The sequence below is a fragment of the Erpetoichthys calabaricus genome, chromosome 11, assembly GCF_900747795.2.
Source record: "Erpetoichthys calabaricus chromosome 11, fErpCal1.3, whole genome shotgun sequence".
NCBI lineage: Eukaryota > Metazoa > Chordata > Cladistia > Polypteriformes > Polypteridae > Erpetoichthys > Erpetoichthys calabaricus.
In genome coordinates, this window is record NC_041404.2 from 2,781,534 (window position 1) to 2,802,939 (window position 21,406).

The 21,406-nt window shown below is 41.4% G+C and overlaps 1 protein-coding gene across 3 annotated transcripts in view; it reads right to left on the reverse strand.

The window, feature by feature from the left end:
* Nucleotides 1-3,144: 3,144 nt before the first annotated feature.
* The window catches only part of shtn3 (shootin 3), a 136,892-nt gene continuing 118,630 nt past the window's right edge, over nucleotides 3,145-21,406 (reverse strand). The window contains exons 11-17 of one of the 3 annotated variants that reach the window (XM_051933827.1): nucleotides 20,835-20,905; nucleotides 18,999-19,102; nucleotides 16,443-16,460; nucleotides 9,145-9,204; nucleotides 6,465-6,585; nucleotides 6,198-6,366; nucleotides 3,145-5,599 (exon numbers count right to left, since the gene is read on the reverse strand). In XM_051933827.1, coding sequence (XP_051789787.1) covers nucleotides 5,443-5,599; nucleotides 6,198-6,366; nucleotides 6,465-6,585; nucleotides 9,145-9,204; nucleotides 16,443-16,460; nucleotides 18,999-19,102; nucleotides 20,835-20,905 — 700 coding nt within the window. In that variant the 3' untranslated portion in view covers nucleotides 3,145-5,442. Of the gene's footprint in view, nucleotides 5,600-6,197; nucleotides 6,367-6,464; nucleotides 6,586-9,144; nucleotides 9,208-16,442; nucleotides 16,461-18,998; nucleotides 19,103-20,834; nucleotides 20,906-21,406 lie in introns of all 3 variants that reach the window. The other 2 variants (XM_028812632.2, XM_051933828.1) reach the window with 2 other exon arrangements.

Here is a 21,406-nt window from a genome sequence, read left to right on the forward strand (position 1 = left end):
AGACAGAAACTTGTAATGCCTGGCTCATTTGAAGTGTACTTTGGCTTAGAAACAAATATCTATGCCGACTAATACTAATTTTGGTTCTGTTTCCAATGCCTAGATGCTGTTCTCAATAGAGTCGGCTCATTCAGGAGTACATGATATTTTGCGAAATGTGAACATGTACAGTACAAATGTGCCAAAAGCAAACATCAATGCTGAGAAATCTTTTAAGTATTTTTCCAAATGATCTCCATGTTCTGCCTGGCATTTAGAGAGCTATTTTAAAGCCATCCATAGAAAATATATTTGACATCAAATGGTATAGGCACTTAGTAGGAATGAGTAAGATGAAAGAGGACAGGCTTGTGCTTTGCTTATCCATTTCATTCATCATTTCTTACAGATTATCATTTCACAGGACCATACACATTTTAAACTGCCTTGTCTCCTTGCCATGCATCCATTGGACTCGTGGGAGTGGGTTCATTAGCTGGCTTTTTTCATCCAGAATGCTCATTCTTTCTATCCTTAGTCTCAAGGATGGATTGAATGCAGACAGACAATACAGATCCAAGTACTCCAGATACATTAATAGGGATTTGTAGGATCATTAGTGTCTCATGCACAGAGTACAGTTAAATTAATGTTTGTTCCTTCAATTTGAGCATGCTACTGGTGTAATGAAAGGGACATCAAGATGTTCCAGGAGATTGCAACAGGTGGTTGTAAGACAAAGTGCTCATGGTTCTAGCAGACGTCGTGAAGCAGGTAAGATAGAAGCCTTAGTGAACACATGAGACACCAGCACCATCTGTTCAGTTCATTAGGGTGGGGAGAGGCCATCTTCTACAAAAAACACAAAAAGCATAATTTTCCTGAAGGAACAAGGGTGGCAGATGAGTGTAGACCTGGCAAGGATGCTGCAAGTTCCCATCAATTGTCCTAATATCCTTAAGGCCTGACATTGTCATTTGGTCTGAGTAGGTGCGGAAGGTCATCCTGACAAAACTGATTGTCCCTTCTGAGGATGGGTGCAATGAAGCCCACGTTAGGAAAGCCACTATAGGTGCTAAAGGGTGGCAAGTGTGGCTGTTTCCTGTCAAGGTGAGCTGTAGAGGGTTCCCTCCAAAGTCGATGCTGTTAATGTCACTGTCCTGGGATATCAAGGAAAGAAACAGCTGCTCGCTGAATTGGAGAGGCATCAGAAAGAGGCTCCTGCTGCTTATAGCACAAAAGGGATGAGATGGACTGCAGGGCAGAAGCTTCTGGGCAGTAGTCCAGTCACAACTGATGACACACCAATCGGACAGTGTCACGGTTTGGGGTCGAAACATCCAGGGAAATTTGGGCACTGTCTAATGTCATCTGCTCTGGATCACAGTACCACAGTTGATGAAAGATTGATTAAAGTTGTGGCATTTTAGAATGGATTTAAGAATGAATGGCTAAGAGGAGGATATACAATTAGAAATAAGGTCAAGGGTTTGAATAATTTTGCTTGGCAGTCAATATAGGAGGCTGATATCATAAGTACAAGGAGAAACTGAGTCCACATGAGCTTAGTGTATGGACTTCTAATCATGTGAAAAACTAAGTACACCCAATGGAAACTGACTTTTTCAACACATCTGAACTGGCAAACATTAGGTCTTCATGCAGATAGTGCCTACGGATAAAGGTGATATACCTGAAGAAATAATACAAAAATGACATGCTGCATTCTCATAATCCAAATTAACAAAAATGCAGATTTGTCACATGGAAAAAGTAAGTACACCTCCAAGCTGATCACCACTTCCAATCCATATATTGTAGTGCCAATGATTAGAACCTCCTTAGGAAGTATGCAGGTGTAAGCTATTTAATTTTAACTGCAAAATATCTAGACACACGTGTTATCTTTGCTCTAAACATGTTTTTGGTGTCATCATGACAAGATCAAAAGAGTTCTCTAAGACCCTCAGAAAGCAGGTTGTGGATTCCTATGAGTCTGGCAAAGGTTTTAAAAGGATCACCAAATTATTTGAAATCAAACATTCTATTGTTAGACAAATCATCTACAAGGGCCCAGATTTCAGACAACTTCTAATCTGTCCAGGACTGGTTGGGCCACAAAGTTCAGTCCAAGAGCTGACCATTTTATACTAAAAGACATCTCAAAGAGCCCCAAAATTTCACTGTAGGATCTAAATATAACTCTTGCAAAATCTGATGTCAAAATGCATGCATCTACAATCAGAAGGAGATAGCACAAATGTGAACTGCATGAAAGGTGTCCCAACAAAAAGCCTTTGTTTTGTAAGGAGAACATTAGAGCAAGACTACAGTTTGTCATTGAACATCTAGAAAATACTAGGACTTCTGGAGCAGTGTGCTCTGGACAAAGGAGTTCAAACTAGATGTGTTTGGCCACAGTAATAGTAAACATATATGACTGAAACGGAAGACAGTATTTCAGGAGAAGAACCTCATACTAACTGTAAAGCATGGTGGTGAAGATGTGATGTCTTGAGGTTGTTTTGCTGCCTCAGAGCCTGGGCAGCTTGCAATCATGTAGTCAACAGTGAATTCTGCATCATATCAAAAGTGTTTTTGAGGAGAATGTGGGCCCATCTGTCCAAAAGTTAAAGTTGATCCAGATTTGATTTGAATCACACTAGCAATTTCACCAAGGAATATCTCAAAAAGAAATGGAGGGTTATGGACTGACATAGTCAAGGCTCTGATTTGAATCCCATTAAAATGTTTTGGCCAAGAAAACAGTCTTGCACCTGAAGGAAATTTTTCATGGAAGAGTGTTCACATATTTCACATAGTTGATGGCAGGGACTGGTGGCAAGTGATGCAAAACACCTACAAGAAGTCATTTCTGGTAAAGGAGGCAACACTAGCTTCTGATGCCAAGAGTGTACTTACTTTTTCCCCAAGATACCATTACATCTATTGATATTTTTGTTGAATAAATTATTAAAGAAGCATTTTTTTCAAGTATATTACTTTACTCTAATGTTTGCCTGTTCAAATATGTTGAAAAACTCAACAATTTCATTATTTTTTTATCCACTTGTTCTAAGACTTAGTGTAAACCTCAAATCAGTTTTATTTCCTATCTTAAAGAATAATAGTCACAAAATCCAAAAAGAACACACAAAACAGCAGTGAAATGGGCAAAATTTATTAGCTAGTTTTTAAAAAAGGAAACAAAAACCTAAGGTAATTGACAAGTTGCAATGAACAGTCCAGTAGTGGGTAACAAGAAATGGAAGCACCACATACAGTAACAGCAACAGCCATTCAAGTCTTCAAATCAGTAGCATAAACCATCAAACTTGGCATACACTTAGAAAATATCTCCTATAGTGCATCATTAGAATGATTCAAAGTGAAACAAAGAAAGAGAACATGAGTTTCAAGTGGTCTGTACCTTGACTAACTCAGTTTTTTCAGTTGACTTCTACCCATATTATCTCAACAATGTGTTAGTAGGTCATTCATAATACACCGGTACTACTAAACTGAAACATAAAAGCTACATTTGTTCTTGTAGTGGGACTCAACTGCATTAACCCCTTAATTCAGGGGTTCTCAACCAGGGGAAAGTTTACCCCCTGGAAGTGCATTTCTCCTACTCAGGGGGGCACATTTGCTTAAAGAAGTCGCAAAGAACTTGATTAGTTCCTAAAGATGACATGAGACTTCCTTTTTCAACAACTGCACCAAGAATTTCCAAATTAGGAGGTGAAAAGCAAGAACAAGCGTCTCACTTACTGATGTTTTCTAATCAAATTGGTATGTTTCATTTTGGAATACTGGTATCTGCTCATTATAAGTTGTTTTTAAGTAAGTGAAATAACATTATTATGTGCTATGATTATTGTCTTTTGAACTTAAAATTATAATGTTAAAAACCGTATCTTAAAATTTCCCATTTGTCAATTACTTTATTACGGTAGAAGTATGAAATCAAATTCTTGAACAAAACACGGTAGGGGCAAATTTACTTTCGAAAAGTTGCCACGGGATAAACATTAAGGTTGTGAACCCACCCCTTAATGCCTGCAATATACCTATATGTTTACTGTATACTGTTACAGTGTTGTGACAAATGTGTAATATTAAACTTGACAGACATAACAAGCATTGCTAGTGATGAAATTTGAAAATTTCTAAGTTCTGTTGTATTGTGCAGTACGCTGTAAATCAGCATTTCTCAACCTTTATGGTGTTGTGATGCAGTTTTTTTTTCTATTTAATTTTATTGATGACACACAAGGAGGGGAGGTCCCTTGGTGTAACTAGTGCATATGTGAAAGCAGAGTTATTGAGATGGTCGTCAATAAATACAGGGATAAATATCACTGTCAATCGCTTAGGTGACCCACCGCAACCAATGACAGTACCCATTTAGTGGATGAAAAACATTTCTGTAAATAAAGCCAACTAGAAAGCTAGAAAAGAAACTGGACTAAAAACGCACATTCTAAGAAGAAATTGCGCAGGGGAAAAATATTTTTTTATTAACTTGTTGTTGGTCCGAATGATGTTACAAACAGTATATTCATACAGTGTGATGCAGCATAAAATGCAAAGTGTGCAAGAAAACTGTTGTTAAATTATGTACAGTACACAGCATTACTTATCATATACAGTATCTGTCTGAAGTACTGACATGTAATTTAATCAAACAAAGTCACAACATACATAAATTCATCCAAACAGTGTTATCTTTATTGGCCCGCCACACTCAAATCCTGATTCTGCAATTAGAAATCTAAGTGTTGTGGATATAGAATTATGTTACTCTGGTTTTCATTTTTTCTAATTTATTTACTTTTGCTTATAAATTTATACAATGAGCATTAGTTATATATTTAATTTATGATTCTAATGTAATGTTCATATATTTTGAATAGTACAATAAGGTAAATTAACTCTTAATTCTTATAGAAAACAATGCAGTTTAGAGATTGCAGTCAAGCAAATTCAGTAATTCTGATTAAAAACGCAAGGAAAGTTAACAGTAGAAGAGGTGCCAGTTCCATTTTTCTCATCTACTCCTTATACCTTCAAATTGATCACATTCATTGTCCAAAAGCATCCTTAAAGGAATGAATGATGGGTGCATGGGCATTTTATTTGGTATCATAGTAAGGACGATAGCATTATAAAAAGCCCCCTAAAATTCAAGGTTAAATGTCATTGTTCAGTTTTGTGATGACAAGTGACAGATGTATTGAGCACCACTGAAAAGTTTAAGTGCAGACATACTATAAGATTAATTGAAAGACAGTTGTGCCTCCCTTCAAACTTTCACACCGGTAGACAGCATGTGTACAGCAAGCACCTACTGAAATCTTCAAATTATTAGTCTAATGGTACAAAACCTATTGTCAGCTAATTAAGTTACTTGTGCAAAAGTGCAGCTGTTTGTTTACTTTTTTGCAGGCAATGCTAACGTTAACATTCTGCATCAATGCTACTATTGACTGCACTAAATCCATCCAATGCGTTTGCAGCTTCATCCTTTGAATTGCTATGACAAGGGGAAGAGACGCTCCTTTCGTTGTTATTGCTGCAGTTCCCAGTCGAGGGCTGCTTGTCAACTTCCTCACAGCTGTAAGCAAACAACACAAATATCACCTGTAAATTCACATAATGAAGAATATAATCGCTTCTCTTAGCCTCGGGTAATCTTCTCAGCAGTCTGAAAAAACTGGAATGAATATCCTCCCAATAAAGTTATAATTATATGTTATATGTTATGCAACATATATTGTACTTTTGCGCAGTATGAACAAGACTGCATTAAAACAAATCGACAACAAAAGCCAATTAGGCCTGTTGTTATCCATAACCTGACAGCTTTTAAAATCCTTTGCATAAGATATGGAGACTTAAGTAAACACAGGAGCTTGATGGACTAAAGTGTTAAAGAGTTAGCCTCTCATTTCCACAATTTCATATGTTCTTTTATTCTGTGAAACTGATCGTGAAAGGTGAAAAACAAATTGAAATTACAGTTATTTGTGATGAAACCATGCAAGATTTCTTCATTTTCAGATATAGAGCAAACCCTCTACTCCCACTTCACCATATTTTTTTTTTTACCACTTGTTGCTTATTTTCCTTATATTTCAGAGCAATATAATTAGCTGTTTTTGAAAATGCTGAAAAGAAATTACAAGATTTAATAATAAAACAAAAAAGTTTACCCATCGCAGCAGCCATTTGAAAGTACGTCTGTCCCCTTCTCAGACACAGAACTGCGAGTACTACTACCTCCGTGACCAGACAGCACTGTTTCTTTGCCCGAGTCAGCACTGTTTCTGGCATTTAAGCTTTCTAAGGATGAGAATTTACTAATTTCACCTTCTTTGTCATCTGAAATAGAAAGCAATAGATAACGGACAAAACTAAGTGAATGCTGAACAGCGTGCTTAAAGGGCGAGGGGAAATGAACTGGTGATATACACGTGTACCTTCACAGCCTGTGTCACAAGCCTGTTTCCGTCTCCTTCGCAGAATGACCTCCAGTTCACTGTCTTTCTTCCCTGGTATCACCTCTGGAAACCCTCTACTTGGACTCTTCTTCACATTTTCCTGTCAGTTCAGCAGAAATCTAATCATTTGTTTGTTAACATTTTTATTAAATGATCATCCACTGAATAAAGCAAAAATTTAATTGCTTAGAACAACATAATATTCACCCTGTGATGGACTGGTGCCCAGTCCAGGGATTGCTACTACCTTGTGCTCTATGCTAGGGCTCCAGCACTCCATAACCCTGTTCTAGACTAAAAGGGTTAGAAAATGACTGACATCATATTCACAAGCCCACTCATTACTGTACAGGGTCCGGAGTGGCCAGTATCAAGCATGAGGTAGGAAAAATCCCTGGAATGGATGCCACTCATATAAACACATACACCCATGCAGAGGTGGAAATGTTGGTGGAAACCACACACAGACCTGGGGGGGAATGTGCATATTACACACAGAAAGCAAACGGGCACAAAATTGGAATCAAAGATGCTAAAAACAAGAGGTTAACTGCTGACTCTAAACTTCCTCTGTGTGAATGTTGATGTGTGCAGGGCCTTCAGAAAGTATTCAGACATTCTCTTTTTTACACATTTTGCTAGGTGGCAGCTTTATGCTAAAATCATTACAATTATTTTTTTTCAAAACTGAAATATCACATTGACACAAGTATTTAGATCCATGATTCAGTACTTAGTTGAAACACCTTTGGCAGCAATTATGACCTTGAGTCTTCTTGGGTATGACACAACAAGCTATGCATACCTGAATTTGGGGATTTTCTGCCATTCTTCTCTGCACATCCACTCCGGCTCTGTCCAGTTGGATGGAGACTGTCAGCGGATCACTATTTTCTGGTCTTTGCAGAGATGTTCAGCATTGAAAGAGCTGACCCTAAGCCACCCCTGTGTTGTCTTTACTTTGTGCTTAGGGTCATTGTCCTGTTGGAAGGTGAACCTTCAGCCCAGTGTGAGGTCTAAAGTGCTCTGGAGCAGATATTAATTAAGGATATATAAATACTTTGCTCTATTTGGCTTTCCCTCAACCCTGAGCAGTCTTCCTGTCTCTGCTGCTGAAAAATAACCCCACAGCATGATTCTGCCACCTCCATGCTTTAGCGTGTGAATGGTACTGCACAATCAATGAGCAGTGGTTTCCTCCAGACAGGAGGCCAAATTAAGGCAAAACAGTTCAATCTTTGTTTAGTCAGACTGGGGAATCTTGTTTCTCATAGTCTGAGAGTCCTTTAGGTGTCTTTTTGCAAATTCTAAGAGGGCTTTCATGCGTCGTTTGGCCATTCTGCCATACAGGCAAGATTAGAAGAGTAACCTTCTGGATGTTTCTTTCTTCTCCACACAATTACCATGGCCTTTCTCCTTTAATTGCTCAGGTTGGCTGAACAGCCAGCTCTAGGAAGAGGTGTGATCCTTCCAAATGTATTCCATTCAAGAATTAGAAGGGTCATTGTGCTTTTGGGAAATCTCAATGCAGCAGAAGTTTGTTGTAGCCTTCCCTAGATTTGTACCTCAACACAATCCTGTCTCTAAGCTCTGCAGATTCATTTCTTCAACCTCCTGTTATGGTTCCTCTGATACACTTTGGCAGCTATAGGGCCTTCTATAGACAGGTTTCCTAATCAATTGTGAATTTCCCATTGGGATTAATAAAGTATCTATCTATCTATCTATCTATCTATCTATCTATCTATCTATCTATCTATCTATCTATCTATCTATCTATCTATCTATCTATCTATCTATCTATCTATCTATCTATCTATCTATCTATCTATCTAATCATGTGCAAGCAATTGAACTGACCACAAGAGGACTCCAAACAAGATGTAGAAACATCTCAATGGTGATCAGTAGAATGGGATGTACCTGAGTCAAACCTCAAGTGTCATAGGGTCTGAATACTTGCATTAATTTGATATTTCAGTTTATTTTTAATAAATTTGCAAAAATTCATAAAATTCTGTTTTCACTTTGTTTTTTTTTGGGGATATTGAGTGTTGTGGAAATAATGAATTGCAATGATTTTAGCATAAGGATGTAACATAACAAAATCTGAAAAAAGTGAAGGGGCCTTAATAGTTCATAAAGGCACTATAGGCCTAGCAATAGATTGTCACCCTGTCCAAGACTGGTTTCCACCACAAAAGGCAGGTTCTTTGCGACCCTAAACTGGATTAAGCAAGTTTAAAAATATTGTGTTATGTACTATATATGGAAGCTTTTGAGTTTGATTAATCAAGACAGCAAAAAAGAGACTTAACCCAAACAGTAGAATTAGAAACACTATTGAAAGTTTTTCAAAAAATACAATCATGTATGGATTAATTATGTTTAAAAGGATTTTAAAATTATACATTTACACATGACATGCAAAATGTTACTCTAGAAAGACAAATGTAGAAAACAAAAGCTGAAGGAAAATAATTTAGGCACTCATCTGTACTTTTTTTCTTTCAGTTTCAGTAAGTACTTTAAGAAAATGTGCAGAGAGCCATCATGGTGGAAGAGTATGTTAAAGTCACATTTCTAAACATTGTGTATAAAGATAGGCCAATATGAATTATTAAAAGACACATATTTACAAGCAGCAAAGCTTAAATACCAGAATTCCTTTCAGTTCTTCCATTGCACTTTCCTGTGTTTTTTCTTCTGTGACTGGAGGCTGCTAATATAAAAATAAATAGTTTCAAATGAGTCGGTGCTGCTGCAGGTTAGGTGCTTATGTTCACATGGCTCACAAAATACACAAATGTAAAGATGAGTGAGCAGCAGCCTCTGCCCAGATGCAGTTGATTTATTCATTTTTTAGCCATTATTTGTAAAATAGTTCAGTGGTATTGGCTAGTTAATCAGTGAAGGAATATATGGGGGCATTCAAGAAATAGTGTGCATGTTCAGGAAAGAAAGGAACAGACCACTCCTGCTTTAACCAAATGTACGCTCTTTTGTTTACTTGTCTACTAAATCTGCATCCTAATCAATGCATTCTACAATCATTCTACTAGTTTAAGGTTCCTATAACAGCAGAATGTGTTGCAGCTGCTCATAAACCTCAGAACACTGCTGCATGGACACTCCATTAGTCTGTTTGTCGGGCATTGATTTTCTCTGACCTTATAATTTGTTTTTTCTTCTCTGCTCTCTGTAAAGAATGATTGGCAGTGACTGATACAGGCCTGATCAAAATAGTTCAGTTTTTCTTTCTATCTTTAACATGCTTTAGCCATCTTCTTGCATTTGTAGTACTTATACAGGCATTTTCAAGCCCAGAAAGTGCTTAACAGACAAGTACAATAAAGACCAACTAGCCATTAAGAAGCAGAAGGCAGCATAGAACACCTGGCAATGACTGACACAAGTACAAGGTATCCAAGTCAAGGATGAACAAACCTATGAGACTAGACCATCATTCTACAGCATTGGGGAGACTATATTTCAGATATAAGCAATGACTTATTCCCACAACAATGGATATTTCAAATATAAGCAATGACTAATTCCCACAACAATGGATTCAAAATGTAATATCTGTGCTCTGAACCAGTCCCGCTAATTCCGATGTACAAGGTTGAAGCAGCCATTCAAAAGATGAAGACCGCAAGGCAACAGGCCCTGATGACATACCAGATGAAGTTTGTAAAATGTTCAGATGCATCAACACTGAACTTCTAACAACCCTGTTCAACAAAATCATTGATGAATGCACAGTCCCCCAAGCCTGGAGATCTAGCACTAGTGTGCTGATCTGGAAGAGCAAAGCAGATGTCATTGATTGCACAAACTATTGTTCAAATAGCCTACTATGCAATGTGATGAAGATTTTCGAATATGTTGCTGAGCAAGGCATCTGCAACATTTTCAAAGTCACTCCAAACCAGTGTGGCTTTGTCAAGGAATAAATTCCATCCAACTGATTGAAAATCACAGAGAGAAGAAGAAGTCACTTCATAGTATCTATCTATCTATCTATCTATCTATCTATCTATCTATCTATCTATCTATCTATCTATCTATCTATCTATCTATCTATCTATCTATCTATCTATCTATCTATCTATCTATCTATCTATCTATCTATCTTCCTATCTATCTATCTATCTATTTCCTCAACCTGGAAAAAGCTTTTGACAAAATGTTTTGTGAGATAAACTGGCCCGCCCTAAGGTGAACAAGGCATGACTGAAGTCTAGCTGCACCTGATTCAACTCCTTCACAACAATGTCTAAAGTGCTGTCCAATGCCCAGTTGGAATCTTACTGCGCATCACTCTTCAATTTGGTGTTCATCAGGGATCTAAACTGTCATTGTTATTTATCCTATGCATGTATACGGCCATGGCAAACATCTAGACACAAGTACCTTGTACGCTGTATGCCAACAAAGTCTTGCTCATGAAGGAAGAACACCTCGAACTTGAGCTCCTTAAGATTGAGTTTTGATTCATCATCAAAAAGTACATGGAGTGCAACACATGGATGGATAGCACCAATTACATTGATGAGCAAGAAATGAACAAAATCATGAAGTTCAAGTATCTCATCTCCTTAGTCTGCTCTAACAGTGACACTCTCTTAAATGCCAGACTGTGAGCCAACACTGTGTGGATGAAATGGCTAAAGTCAACAGAGTCCTCTGCACCCAAAACATGACAACCTACCTAAAGTCCAAAATCTATAAAAGGGTCATTCGCCCAGTCATCTTGTATGGCACAAAATGCTGGCCAATGGCTCTAAAATATGAATGGATACTGCACTCTATGGAAATGCGAATGCTTTGCTGGATGTTCAGTCTGACATGGCTGGATCACATCATAAACAAAAATGTGAGGAAGTTCATGGGAGTAGTGCCGACTGCTGAGAAAATGTTAGAAACATGTCTGCGATGACGTAGCTCTGTGATCCGTAGTGACGACTAGATGATGGCCAAAATAGTCCTGAAGTTTGACCCCAAAGACAAAAGGCAGACAGAAGAAATGCTGGATGAACTAACTATCGGAGAATGTCAAACACCTCTGTAAGTCTTCTTTCTACCACCTCAAGAACATCGCTAAACTCCGCCCAACACTCACCCTGGCAGATGCAGAGAAGCTCGTCCATGCCTTTGTCTCCTCCAGGCTGGATTACTGTAATGCGCTCCTCATCAGGATTCCTGGCAAGAGTATCCAGAGACTCCAGTATATCCAGAATAGCGCTGCCAGGATCCTGATGAGGGTGCGAAAGCATGACCATATCACCCCAATCCTGAAAACCCTTCACTGGCTCCCTGTCCCACTCAGAATAGAGTACAAGGTCGTTCTCCTCACCCATCAGTGCATTTATGGACATGCCCCCCTTTACTTACAGGAACTCCTTACCCCTCATACCTCCTCATGCACCCTCCGCTCTGTACACACTAACACTCTCCAAGTCCCTAGAACCAAGCTTCGCAGTATGGGTGATAATGCTTTTTCATCTGTGGCGCCAAGGCTGTGGAACTACCTGACTACCTGAGAGCCCCACAGTCGACTGAAGCTTTTAAACAATATCTAAAAACTCATCTTTTCAGAAAGACATTTTGTTAAAGTATTTATAGATTTTCTTGCTTTATTACTTTATTATTACTTTGTAGCACTTTGAGATTGCTAAAATATAGAGTGCAATATAAATAAAATTATTATTATTATTATCCCCTCCTCGAACCGCCACCTTACCGTGGTGGAGGGGTTTGCGTGTCCCAGTGATCCTAGGAGCTCTGTTGTCCGGGGCTTTATGCCCCTGGTAGGGCCACCCAAGGCAAACTGGTCCTAGGTGAGGGATGAGACAAAGAGCGGTTATACAAACCTCCTATGATGAATAAAAAATTTGGACGGCGTTTTCCCTTGCCCAGACGCGGGTCACCGGGGCCCCCCTCTGGAGCCAGGCCTGCAGGTGGGGCTCGATGGCGAGCGCCTGGTGGCCGTTCTTGCACCCATGGGGCTCGGCCGGTCACAGCCCGAAGAGGCAACGTGGGTCCCCCTTCCCATGGGCTCACCACCTATGGGAGGGGCCAAGGAGGTCGGGTGCAGTGTGAGTTGGGTGGTGGCCGAAGGCGGGGACCTTGGCGGTCCGATCCTCGGCTACAGAAGCTGGCTCTTGGGACGTGGAATGTCACCTCTCTGAAGGGGAAGGAGCCTGAGCTTGTGCGTGAGATTGAGAGGTTCCGGCTAGATATAGTCGGGCTCACCTCGACGCACGGCTTGGACTCTGGAACCAATCTCCTTGAGAGGGGCTGGACTCTCTACCACTCTGGAGTTGCCCCGGGTACGAGACGCCGAGCGGGTGTGGGTATACTTATTGCCCCCCGACTTGGAGCCTGTTCATTGGGGTTTACCCCGGTAGACGAGAGGGTAGCCTCCCTCCGCCTTCGGGTGGGGGGACAGGTCCTAACTGTTGTTTGTGCGTGTGCGCCGAACTGCAGTTCGGAGTACCCACCCTTTTTGGAGTCCCTGGAGGGTGTGCTAGAGGGCATACCATCTGGGGACTCCCTCGTACTGCTGGGAGACTTCAATGCTCATATGGGCAATGACAGTGAGACCTGGAAGGGCGTGATTGGGAGGAATGGCCCCCCCGATCTGAACCCGAGTGGTGTTTTGTTATTGGACTTCTGTGCTCGTCACGGATTGTCCATAACGAACACCATGTACAAGCATAGGGGTGTTCATATGTGCACTTGGCACCAGGACACCCTAGGCCTCAGTTCGATGATCGACTTTGTGGTCGTGTTGTCGGACTTGCGGCCACATGTCTTGGACACTCGGGTGAAGAGAGGGGTGGAGCTGTCAACTGATCACCACCTGGTGGTGAGTTGGCTTCGATGGTGGGGGAGGATGCCGGTCAGGCCTGGTAGGCCCAAACGTGTTGTGAGGGTCTGCTGGAAATGTCTGGCAGAGCCCCCTGTCAGAAGTAGCTTCAACTCCCACCTCCGGCAAAACTTTGACCATGTCCCGAGGGAGGTGGGGGACATTGAGTCCGAATGGGCCATGTTCCGTGCCTCTATTGTTGAGGAGGCTGACCGGAGCTGTGGCCGTAAGGTGGTCGGTGCCTGTCGTGGCGGCAATCCCCGAACCCGTTGGTGGACACCGGCGGTGAGGGATGCCGTCAAGCTGAAGAAGGAGTCCTACCGGTCCCTTTTGTCCTGTGGGACTCTGGAGGCAGCTGATAGGTACCGGCAGGCCAAGCGGAATGCGGCTTCGGTGGTTGCTGAGGCAAAAACTCGGGCATGGGAGGAGTTTGGGGAGGCCATGGTGAACGACTTTCGGACGGCTTTGAGGAGATTCTGGTCCACCGTCCGGCGTCTCAGGAGGGGGAAGCAGTGCAGTATCAACACTGTATATGTTGGAGATGGTGCGCTGCTGACCTCGACTCGGGACGTTGTGGGTCGGTGGGGGGAGTACTTCGAAGACCTCCTCAATCCCAATAACATGCCTTCCAATGAGGAAGCAGAGCCTGGGGACTCGGAGGTGGGCTCCCCCATCTCTGGGACTGAGGTCACCGAGGTGGTCAAAAAACTCCTTGGTGGCAGGGCCCCAGGGGTGGATGAGATACGCCCAGAGTTCCTCAAGGCTCTGGATGTTGTAGGGCTGTCTTGGTTGACACGTCTCTACAACATCGCATGGACATCAGGGACAGTGCCTCTGGATTGGCAGACCGGGGTGGTGGTCCCCCTCTTCAAGAAGGGGGACCGGAGGGTGTGTTCCAACTACAGAGGGATCACACTCCTCAGCCTCCCTGGAAAAGTCTATTCGGGGGTTCTGGAGAGGAGGGTCCGTTGGATAGTCGAACCTCGGATTCAGGAGGAACAGTGTGGTTTTCGTCCTGGTCGCGGAACAGTGGACCAGCTCTACACCCTTAGCAGAGTCCTGGAGGGTGCATGGAAGTTCGCCCAATCAGTCTACACGTGTTTTGTGGACTTGGAAAAGGCGTTCGACCGTGTTCCTCGGGGAATCTTGTGGGGGGTGCTCCAGGAGTATGGAGTACCGGACCCCCTGACAAGGGCGGTTTGGTCCCTGTACAACCGGTGTCAGAGCTTGGTCCGCATTGCCGGCAGTAAGTCGAACCCGTTTCCAGTGAGAGTTGGACTCCGGCAGGGCTGCCCTTTGTCACCGATTCTGTTCATAACTTTAATGGACAGAATTTCTAGGCGCAGCCAGGGTGTTGAGGGGGTCCGGTTTGGTAGACTCAGGATTGGGTCACTGCTTTTTGCAGATGATGTTGTCCTGTTTGCTTCATCAGGCCGTGATCTTCAGCTCTCTCTGGATCGGTTCGCAGCTGAGTGTGAAGCAGCTGGGATGGGAATCAGCACCTCCAAATCCGAGACCATGGTCCTCAGCCGGAAAAGGGTGGAGTGCCCTCTAAGGTTTGGGAGCGAGATCCTGCCTCAAGTGGAGGAGTTCAAGTATCTTGGGGTCTTGTTCACGAGTGAGGGAAGAATGGAGCGTGAGATCGACAGGCGGATCGGTGCGGCGTCCGCAGTGATGCGGGCTCTGCATCGGTCTGTCGTGGTGAAAAAGGAGCTGAGCCATAAGGCAAAGCTCTCAATTTACCGGTCGATCTATGTTCCTACCCTCACATATGGTCATGAGCTATGGGTTGTGACCGAAAGAACGAGATCGCGAATACAAGCGGCTGAAATGAGTTTCCTCCGCAGGGTGTCTGGGCTCTCCCTTAAAGATAGGGTGAGAAGCTCAGTCATCCGGGAGGGGCTCAGAGTAGAGCCGCTGCTCCTCCGCATCGAGAGGAGTCAGATGAGGTGGCTCGGGCATCTGATTAGGATGCCTCCTGGACGCCTCCCTGGTGAGGTGTTCCGGGCACGTCCAACCGGGAGGAGGCCCCAGGGAAGACCCAGGAGACGCTGGAGGGACTATGTCTCCCGGCTGGCCTGGGAACGCCTCGGGATTCTCCCGGAAGAGCTAGAAGATGTGGCCAGGGAGAGGGAAGTCTGGGTATCTCTGCTCAAGCTGCTACCCCCGTGACCCAACCTCGGATAAGCGGAAGAGAATGGATGGATATTATTATTATTATTAACGTGAGGTATGTCAGTGCTTTCCCAGAAGATATTATTGACCAGACAAAGTGGCAAACGATGTGTTGAAGAGTGGACCATGCAACAAAGTGAGACAACTGCTAGGAAGAAGAAGATGCTGGCACTTCTATATGAATTTATGTGTGAATATCAGCTGTGGGAATTTTGCCCTTCAACTGAAGTTCATGTTGTCTGCATGACATGTCGTGGTAGTTGTTGCACTGAACTACAGTACTTGTAACTGAGACAGATAATGTCATTTTTTATTCAGTTTTTTCATATCACTAGATACTTCTGAAAAATTAGGGCAATTCATACAAGAAAGGAAACCAAGTCTCTTAAAAGCTGTTTGCTCTATAATTCCTGCTGTGAAAACTCTGTCATAATAACAATTCACAGACACAATAAGCTCATTGATTCGACTACTGCCGGTAACATCTAACCAAACAAATTAAATAGGTTGCATTTCACTTTATGTTTTTATTTTCTGTTTGTTGTTGAAATATAAATTGTAATTCTCACTACTTATGCCATTATGTTTTTTGCTTTGAAATATTTTCAAGGCTCAAGTCATCAGAAAGTTTGCCAATTCAAACAAAAGTTACTTCAAGCACTTTTTCTAACACATGATAGAAACTTTAAAGTGACTGATGTAAAACATTTCAACAAACTGATAAATAAATTATGGAATAAGTAACTAAAACTATACCTAAAATATTTAGCTTCAGAAATATTTCATCATATTAGTTTCTTCAGATTAATACAATTTTCATGGGTACTTATACTCTGTTTATATATACTGTATATTGTGATTTCTGCTTACAGTACCATTATGATGTCAAAGTGAAGACTGTTTCTTACCTTCACACCAAATCTCCTCTGAATGTAAGTAGCAAAACAGAAGAATAATAAAAAGGGGAGAAGGGTGAAATATCCATTAAAAATCCCAACAAAGTGGCACAACACATGCAATCCAATTTTAGAAGCTCATGGATTCATCAATATACAGCTTTATGCTATGCTCAAGTCTACAGTTGTCACGTTTAATGTACAAGGCCATTATGGCAGTTTCATTCCTCACAAAGAATTTTATTTTCATAAAATACAAATCAGTGACAATAAACATGTCACTTATTAGTAAAGTATGAACAATTAATATAAAGCAAAACACTGGCAGGGCGGCACGGTGGTGCAGTGGGTAACGCTGCTGCCTCGCAGTTGGGAGATCTGGGGACCTGGGTTCACTTCCCGGGTCCTCCCTGTGTGGAGTTTGCATGTTCTCCCCGTGTCTGCGTGGGTTTCCTCTGGGCGCTCTGGTTTCCTCCCACAGTCCAAAGACATACAGGTTAGGTGGATTGGCGATTCTAAATTGGCCTGTGGGTGTGTTTGTGTGTGTCCTGCAGTAGGTTGGCACCCTGTCCGAGATTGGTTCCTGCCTTGTGCCCTGTGTTGGCTGGGATTGGCTCCAGCAGACCCCTGTGACCCTGTGTTCGGATTCAGTGGGTTGGAAGATGGATGGATGGATCTTGTGGTGTACTTTCTTGTACATCTTCATATGATTTTGAAATCAGTTCTTTTTTCACTCTAGTGGTTTAAAAATGTGCCTCTACAGGAGGCAAAGACATTAGTTCTGAAACTGGGGGTATATTCTGATCAGTAAATTCTCTATTTTACAAGTTCTAAACATTTTTGGCAACAAGCTGAAGCTTCAGGACTTGAGTCTAGCAGTTTTATCCAGGCTAAGTATCTCGGGACAAACCCTACTCTATCAAAAAATCATTCACTGTCTCCATTCTCTGGGGTTGATGAGGTATGCAGCATTTTGAATAAAGTGCTTTCACCCAAGACTCTACCCCCCCACAGCAGAGGCTGTAGCAAGACACATCACAATATCAAAACACTGTGATGGACGGCCACGGCCTCTACCTGGACGGGACACCAGCAGGGTGGAAGGACCAGGGAAAAGGGAACTGATGAGTCAATACCTCCCCTGGGACACTAGAGGGCAGCCCTCCTGAGTGGCTGCGGGTTCCTGCAGGGCATGTCGGGAACTGGAATTTGGTGAAGCCCTGTTGGGTTCTGTGGGGGCCGCCAGGGGGAGCTGCAGAGTGCTGTACAGGACCTCCAGGGCTCCTGGGAGTGATTCCAGGTAATAGTGATGAGGTAATAGGCCTGAATAAGAGGAGCTGCCTCACTCCATTGAGGGGCCAGAGTTGGGAGGAAGGAGTGGACAAAGCCTGAGGAAGAGTGGAGGCGGATGGACTGGCGGCAAGGAAGGGAATAGACTGTACAGTATATAGGTATATTGTGGTGTTGGTAATGTGTCCACAAACTGTAAATAAACATGGGAGTTGAATTGAACCTGTGTCCTGCCTGTTTGTGTCGGGGGTTAGGGTGGCTGTACGCCCCCTAGTGGCTTACAACACGTTGTGATTTAAAACAAACCTATGTTCCCTCAGTGTGCCGTAGATGTTGTATTCATGTGTGTTAGTTACTCTTATCACTTGTTATGGGTTTGTGCACTGATAGCTCTTTTTTATTCGGTTAAATGCACTTTGTGACATAACCAGTAACATTATGTATAATATAATATGTGCATATGCAGTGGTGCAATCATAGTGCTGCTGCCTCGCAATAAAGAGATCATGGGTTTGCATCCCACGTGGGGCACTAAGCGTTTGAAGGAGTGAAAAAAATGCCATGTAAATATAAACAGTTATAATATTATTACATGACCAAAATGTTAATTTAAATTTTAAAAGGGAAACAAATGTTATTGCTAATACTGTGCACTATTTTGTTTTTATGCACTTTGAGATGTGCCTAGGTTAGATATGACCAAAATGACCAGATTCTGTTAGTGTTAGTTTAAAATTTGTCATTACCTGCTGCTTACTAGATGCTGAAAATGCCTGGCCCAGCTAAGTTTCTTGGGTTTGAAAATCTGGCCCAACTGAATTTGTTAATTGACTTGCCCCGCTCTAAAGGATTGGTGCAAATAAACAAAGGCGATAGATTGCACACCATCAATGGACAAGGCCTTTCCCAAACTAAAATGTCATACAACAATGTTGTATGTCCACAAAAAATAGTTATATACTGTATGTAAGAAGTAGACAACATAATGAAACTTAACAGTATATAAAAGTTTATACTGTAGCTTATAGTGTCCAATATAATCTATTTCCTGCAAATGTACAGCAATATATACAACAGATACTGAGAAATTTCTAGCATCTTGTATATGTCCATCAATTTTTTCTTGTTTGATTTGACTTCTCAGTTACCTTTAGAGATTTTCTGATGGTGATATATAAATGTCTACCATAAGCTTTAGATCATCTAAACCCATGCGTTCACAAACAATGAGCCATTGAAGAAACAGCTGTCATCATAGCAACAAACTGTTTTGCTTACACTGCTATCCTGTCCTTTGACTGGTCTCAGCACAACACCATGCTTGATCCTCTCCATCATTTCATTCACAGCTTTTACTTTCACATCATCTACAGCAGCTGTAACTTTAATAAAAGAAGAACAAAATAGAGAAAAAGGTTACATAATCTAGAAATGCAAATGCTGAAGTATAGCACTTCTGTTCTATAAAATGGTGATTACAAGCCTTAGCAAACAGAAGTGCTTTTTAAGCAACAGAAGACATTAGAAAACATCAGTGCAAACACAAGAAATACAAAGTAGGCATAAAAGTACTCCATTTGAGATATTTTTTGCCTGCACTTAGACGCATTTATTGCCTATCTCAGCAAATATAAGGATGGTCTGCTGGTCCCAGTACTAATAAAATCAAAATGCAATAATTTTAACTATCCTAGCCCTGTTAAAGCTTCTAATGCTAGGGGTATACGCTGAATTACTTTTGATGTATTTGATACATCTAATGCATCATTATAACTGTATAAAATACTTTGAACTGCGTTTGTTCTTTTTTAGCTCTTTAGAGTAGCACTTTGTCACATTTTCTAGCTATGAAACTTGGGCTCTGAACAGCTGACCAATAAGACACCACTGTGTAGAACTTTAATCCCACAGGTTTGCTGCCTTATCTGCCATTTCTCATGTCACAACCAAAGTGTGGGACAATTTCTCGTAAAGTATTGTTTTTGTATTGTTTGACTGCCCATACAGTATCCACATGATATATTCTTGTATAAAATTCTCTATGCAAAAATGAGGAGCCCACTGGGGTATATATTTTTTCATAATATATGAAACCAGTAACGGCACACTGCACAATAACGTGCAGTGAATACACTTGACTTGAGAATTCCTAGTTTTCATACTCTTTCTCTGTACGTTTAGCATTCATTTGCCCAGAGGTTGATGTGCTTGCTGCTTTGTGAGCAGCTCTTCTTTTTTCCACCCTAGCGGCCCGCTTCTTCTCTTCTTTCGTCACCATCTTTTCACATTAAGTCTTCAATCTGCCTCAAGAATGATTTAAGATATGAAGAGGTAGGGGAAGTGATGGCGAAGGTGGTAGGGATGAGAATGGCACCTGTACGCATGCGCCACACGACCACCCTGCTGGCTGCTGCCAAGAGTTGACTCCACAATAAAATAAAATAAAAAGAGGAATAACCTTGGAGGTCAATAATCACCCTGAAACCGGATAGTAGACATCACGTAGTATATGTGTATCAAATTTCAGGTCAATAGGTCAAACGGTTTTAGAGCTACAGGTGATTTAAAATCCTGGACAGACAAATGAACAGCCACGGTAGCATATTATATATAAAGATGATGGAATTTGTGTCTTCCCTTTCTCAGCTTCTACTAAGCCTTTGGTAAAGGTTGTATGTCTGAACATTTTTCTTTTCTGAACAGGTTTGCATAGATCTGAGCCATATCTGAACAATACTCTGTAAAATGGGCATTTGTGCACTTTAGGGCACCAACAGTTGATTAGTTTTTTCCTGCTTTTTAGTAAATCTCAGCTTCTGAGAGGCCTGGCCATCTCAGTTATGAGCAGACACAGGAATAAAAAATTGCAATCATGTTGAATCATTAAGCTATTAGGCTTATAATCAACCAAAAATGGTTCTACAACATCTGTGAATGATTAAGGGAGTGTTCCAGAATTGCAGTCTTATGATTTTTATAGTTTAAAGTGAATTTCTCTTAATCTGGTTATGAATCACAAAACTACAAAAGCATGAATGCAAATCACCTGTTCATGAAGCCTTAAAAAAATTAATCTGGGCTTTAAAAAGTAGTGGATCGTACTGTATTCCCCACCTGGTGCTGCTTCTGCCTTTGGACTACTCTTGGAGCTCTTCGATGACTTCCTCATTATCGCAATGAGCGAGCTGTGTGAAGAAAAAAACAGGTAAGCAGAGATGTTGTATTGTGTTGCACCACACTTAAGTAGCAAGAACAATAATATAGACAATAAAGAGTCTGCCAATCGGGTTTACATTCTCAGTAAAACACAGTGAAAGGATTGTGTCTTCTAAAGGAAAAAAAATCTTGTTAATTTATTTGCATTTTCATGTTTACACAAATGCTGTATTTGATTAAATATCCATCCATTCACTCATTAATAGGCACATTACAAAAATCCCTTAAGTATAACTGTTTATATTTTTTAGTTACAGCGTAAATTTTCTATAAAAACTTTCTGGGTATATCTGTAGTTTTGAGGGACACAGTGGTGCTGCACTTTGTGCTTCTGCCTAGACTGGGTTTATATTCCACATTTAGTCACCATTGATGTGCAGATTGCATGCTCTCCCATTACTTTAGCTTTCCTTCCACATCCCAAAGATGAGCAGGTTAGATTAATTGATTCTCCAAACTAAATCCAAAGA